The sequence below is a fragment of the Poecilia formosa genome, unplaced genomic scaffold, assembly GCF_000485575.1.
Source record: "Poecilia formosa unplaced genomic scaffold, Poecilia_formosa-5.1.2 Scaffold834, whole genome shotgun sequence".
NCBI lineage: Eukaryota > Metazoa > Chordata > Actinopteri > Cyprinodontiformes > Poeciliidae > Poecilia > Poecilia formosa.
The window spans coordinates 30,014-34,746 of record NW_006800773.1 but is presented as its reverse complement, the minus strand read 5'-3'; the positions used below and the strand labels follow the sequence as shown (position 1 = coordinate 34,746).

Below are 4,733 nucleotides of genomic sequence, written 5' to 3'. Positions count from 1 at the left end.
TTTCCTTGTGCCTACACGTGGCCTGCCGAGAGGACCTGGGATCCAGAGGAAGAGAGAGCCAAACTGTTTTCTAAGTTTAAACTATTTTAGATAATATTTCTTCCTTAACACTGATTATGAACACTATTAAACTTTTCATAACATATATTTGAGGTCTGAACTATGCCTGCATGTCTAAGATCTGACTGACCTGATTGTTCTGTTTTTACACAGAAATTTCAACTCCGGCCAAAATTTTGCTGACTTTGCTGATTTTGGTGGTTGTTTTTGCTGTTTGTGGGGGTCTTTTATTTCATTTTGGACATAAATTTAATGTCGGTAAGTCTGATTTACCACAGTATCACTTTTAATGTCTAGCCTTCTGAGGTTTTGAGGAAGCTTCAGGGTTGCCATGGTTTAAAGATCAATTTCAAGAAGCCTTTATTGTCATCATGTGTTCACACCCTCCTTGACTTTAAGAACATTAATTTTAGATTTTCACAGCGACTATAGGAAATTTGATTATTATTTTTGAAGGAAACTCTGACCTGATTAATGACAGTTATGTTTTCCCATAGAAATTCCAATCTGGGTCATTGGTCTCCTGTTTCTGCTGCTGTTTCTTATTCTGGATGTGGCCCTGTTGTATCATTTGCGACAACAGTTTAAATCAGGTAAGTGTCTTTCACAGCAGTTCCACTGCTACTGTCCAACATTCTGAGGTTTTATGAGTTTTTCATAGAGAGGTTGTGATCATTTCAGATAGTGAACCGTGATGCAGAACGGTGAAAACCACTTCAGAGTTGCCATGGTTTCCATAGTTGTGATTTTATAATTATGGGTTCGGTTTCTTATTATTCAGAGTTTCTATGGTCATCACCTGAACCCACAGTTGCCTTTATGTTATTGATTTTGGCTTGGTTATTTGTGCGTTGTGTCTTTTCCTGCTGGGTCCTGAAGAAACATTTCTGTCCTGTGTTATGGACAAAGCCTCTGACCTCATATTACCTGTTTATATATGAACTCTAAAATCCAACCAGCTGAACAAAATTCTGTGTTTAATCCTGAATTTTTTTTTTCTCACTGACTTTAAGAACATCATCAGTAAAAATGTTCAGAATATTCAGACAATTTTATGCTCATTTTTAAGGGGAACTCTGAGGTCTGTAATTATGAAAACACTTTCAGAAATTACAAAAGCCAAGCAGTGGGAATGTCTAATATCTGATCTTTATGTTTTTCCAAAGAAATTTCAGCTCAGGCCAAAATCTTCATGATTCCACAGGCGTTGGTGCTTCTGCTGGGTCCTGCTGTGTTTGTGGGTCTATTATTTACTTCTATATCAGGTAGGCCCCTTTTACAACAGTATCAGTGCTAAAGTCTAACATGCTGAGGTTTCATAGTTCTCATTTTAAAATCATGAGCTGGATTGTTTTGGAGTCTTTTATCCATTAATGTAACATATTTGTTATATTAACCTTTTTGTTAAACAAAAAAATCCCTAAATCAGCTGATCAGATCAGTAACATCACTGACTTTAACCAACAATATTTCAATTGTTCAATTTGTCCATAATTATTGACTACTCCATGCATAAGAAAGATATGTATGCCTATAAAGAGCAAAGGAGAGGAGAGGAGCTCTTCTTTGTTGTTACTATGTGGCAGAAGAATGATGGCACCATTATCCCCTATGGGACATGGAGGATTTTTTTTCTTTTGCATTCCCTCACAATAGGTTTTACGTTCTCTCGCAATAAAGTGCTGATAATGCAGCATAACTGAACACTGTAAGCCTTTCTTACAGTGGCCATCATACTTTCTGCTTTAATATAAGGTTTTCATAAGGTTTTTCCATGAATATTAATATTTCATTGTGAAATTTCTGAAGCTTTTTTTTTTTTCTTTAGTATAGAAATGCACCACAAACCTATGATATAAACAGAAACTTTCTGTAAGAAGAAATAAGAAATACATCCAAACTATTTGGACTATTTCACTGAGGCTCTTTAAATGTGTATATATTTGAAATTTATTTTAAATTGACATGTGTGACAAAATAGACCAGGAAATATTGCAGTAAGTGTATTGCGAGGTAAGAAAATAATTTCCCCCATGTCTCCTAGGGGGCGCCGTACCATTAAAATGGAAAAACTGCAATGTGAATTATTTTATTTCTTTAGGTGTGACTCTAAAGCATTGTTTCTCAACCCTGGTCCCCCGCTCTACATGTTTTAGATGTGCCTCTATTCCAGAACAGCTGATTCAAATGATTGCATGACCATCAAGTCATGCAGAAATCACCCAGAGATACAATTCAGGTGTGTGGCAGAAGGGAAAAACCTAAAACATGCAGGATAGGGGGGCGGTGAGGACCAGGGTTGAGAAACACTGGTATAAAGTATAAGGTAAAATAATGTTTCACCTTTTGGTGTTAGATACTCAACTTATTTAGTTTGATTGTTTTGTGAATTTTAAGATAAATTTCTTTGATCTTGATAAATGCTGGGAAGGAAATTCCTTTTAATGTAAATTTAATGGTCAATAAATCTGAACTAGTTTGACCTTATCCTAATAATATGACTGGATCTAACTATGTATTTTGCATAAAAATGAAATAATCTTTGAAAAATGTCTGAAGCTGTGATGTCATCCCACAATATGTGATTAAACTGAGGCCTTAATGCAACCAGCTGGACAAACCAAACTCTTTCTAATCACATGAAGTCCAGCTGTGTACTTTATGTTTTGCTGTTAATCAGTCATTTTATGGTACTTTAAGATAGAGACACATTAAAAATAGAAACCTATTGACATTAAGAACATTAGACAAAGGATTTCCATAGAGGTTAAATTAAATTGTATTCTAATTTTTAAAAACAACTCTAAAATAAAGAGGCTAATGTAAACTATTAAACTTTTCAGATCTTAACTAATCTTTCTGTTTTTCCATAGAAATATATATTACTTCTGTAGCAATCATCCTGGCTCTGATGATTTTTCTTGCTGTTCCGGGGAGTATTTTGTTTCATTTCCAAGGATATTTGATGCCAGGTGAGTCTCTTTTACAGCTGCATCCAATCTGCTGTGTAACATGCTGAGTTTAATCCGTTTTCCTTAGACAGACTGTGACCATTTCAGATATTAAACCATGAAGTGATTCAGAAAGATGGAGGATGCGTCAGGGTTGCCATGGTTTCATAGTCATCATTTCACAGTAATTATTTTTCAATATTTGTAACGACAGGAAATGAACCCACATTAACTCAACCGTGCCTTTTGTAAGTGAATGATGATACAAATAATATATTTTTATTTTGCATTTTGTGTTATAACTACAATAATAATTACATTTAATTGGGATTTTATGTGATAGAAGAACACAAAGTAGATTATAGTCAAGTAATAATTGATCATTATTTTCCAAATAAAAAAAAAAACAATAAAAGTATAGAAAGTTTGCATTTTCTTTTCTTTTATCCCCCTTTGAGTTCGTATTTTGTAGAACCATCTTTCACTGATATTACACTGTAATCCTCTTGGGACAGTCTCTCCTCTTTGCACATTTAAAAACTGAAGTCTTTGCATGGAGCCACAAGTTCAGCCACAGTGAACAGGAAGTGTCTGTGGACACCAATTTTCAAATCTATGCCACAGAAATAAAGTTTGGTATCGATCTAAATATTTGACTGCATCATCTTAATACATAAATATACTTTTATATATCTAAGACACCCCACTGCAGCCCTGGCTTTTTGTTTAGGGATGATCTGTGTGAACATTAACACTCCACCAATCTCATGTCACTTATAGAGAGAAGTCATTTTCCTTCCTCCTCCCTTCATTTCCTGCTCTCTATATACTATATATATATATAAACTGGAACTAACTTGAGTAGGCAGTACATTTTTAAACAAGAAAATAATGAAATAATGTTTCCTGTTTTTAGACATGACTGGCTCAGAGTGTTAGAATAAATGTCTTTACTTAATCTACCTGTTTTTCTGTGCATTTTATGATTCATTCTGGTTTTTCCTTGATGGATGATGAAGAAAAACCTTTATTTTATGTACATTCAATGGAAAGAAATATTTCTGAAAACATAAGACGTTTATACTGTGCATCTATTTCTAATATCTAACTGATCTTCATGTTTCTCCATAGGTATTTCAACTCAGGCCAAAGCTTTCCTGCTTATGCTGCTTCTGCAGTTACTTTTTGGTGTTTATGGAGGACTTTTCTACCATTCTAGGCAACAGCTCATTTTAGGTAAGTCACTGTTACAACTGTATCGATGTAAATCTCTAACATGCTGAGGTTTTGAGAGTTTTCCTGAGTTTGACAATTTCATGCAATGACCCATGTTGCAACTTACAATATGTTTCTCTCTCTTTGAAATGAATGTAAGTCTCTGTGCTTGACTTACATTCATTTCTACTACTAACCCTGACTGTTACCCTAACCCCACATATTACCAGGATAATAAGCTTAACCTTAAACCTAGTCTAAGCTCTAACACAAAACCAGTACTTCTTTTCATATGGATCAGGTTTTGATCCTCAGTTGGTCCTTATCAGAGTTGACACCTATTAAACACAGCACATAACACAGGAAAGACAAGAGAAAGTTAGATTCTTAATACTCGCGAGGAGAACAGACAGAGATGTGCTTTCAGTTACAAATCTCCTACTGCTCTGAAGCACATTTGCCTGCCCCTCTCTTTTTATTGTCTTTAGGATCCCTAATCACAGAGAG

At 34.8% G+C, this 4,733-nt stretch overlaps 1 protein-coding gene across 1 annotated transcript in view; it reads left to right on the top strand.

Annotated features, from left to right (window-relative positions):
• Positions 1-6: 6 nt before the first annotated feature.
• The window catches only part of LOC103131777 (heat shock 70 kDa protein 12A-like), a 22,978-nt gene continuing 18,251 nt past the window's right edge, over positions 7-4,733 (top strand). Inside the window, exons 1-5 of the mRNA XM_007543502.2 lie at positions 7-318; positions 558-653; positions 1,227-1,325; positions 2,934-3,032; positions 4,143-4,247. Of these exons, the coding sequence (XP_007543564.1) occupies positions 1,253-1,325; positions 2,934-3,032; positions 4,143-4,247 (277 nt within the window). The 5' untranslated portion in view covers positions 7-318; positions 558-653; positions 1,227-1,252. The remainder of the gene's footprint in view (positions 319-557; positions 654-1,226; positions 1,326-2,933; positions 3,033-4,142; positions 4,248-4,733) is intronic.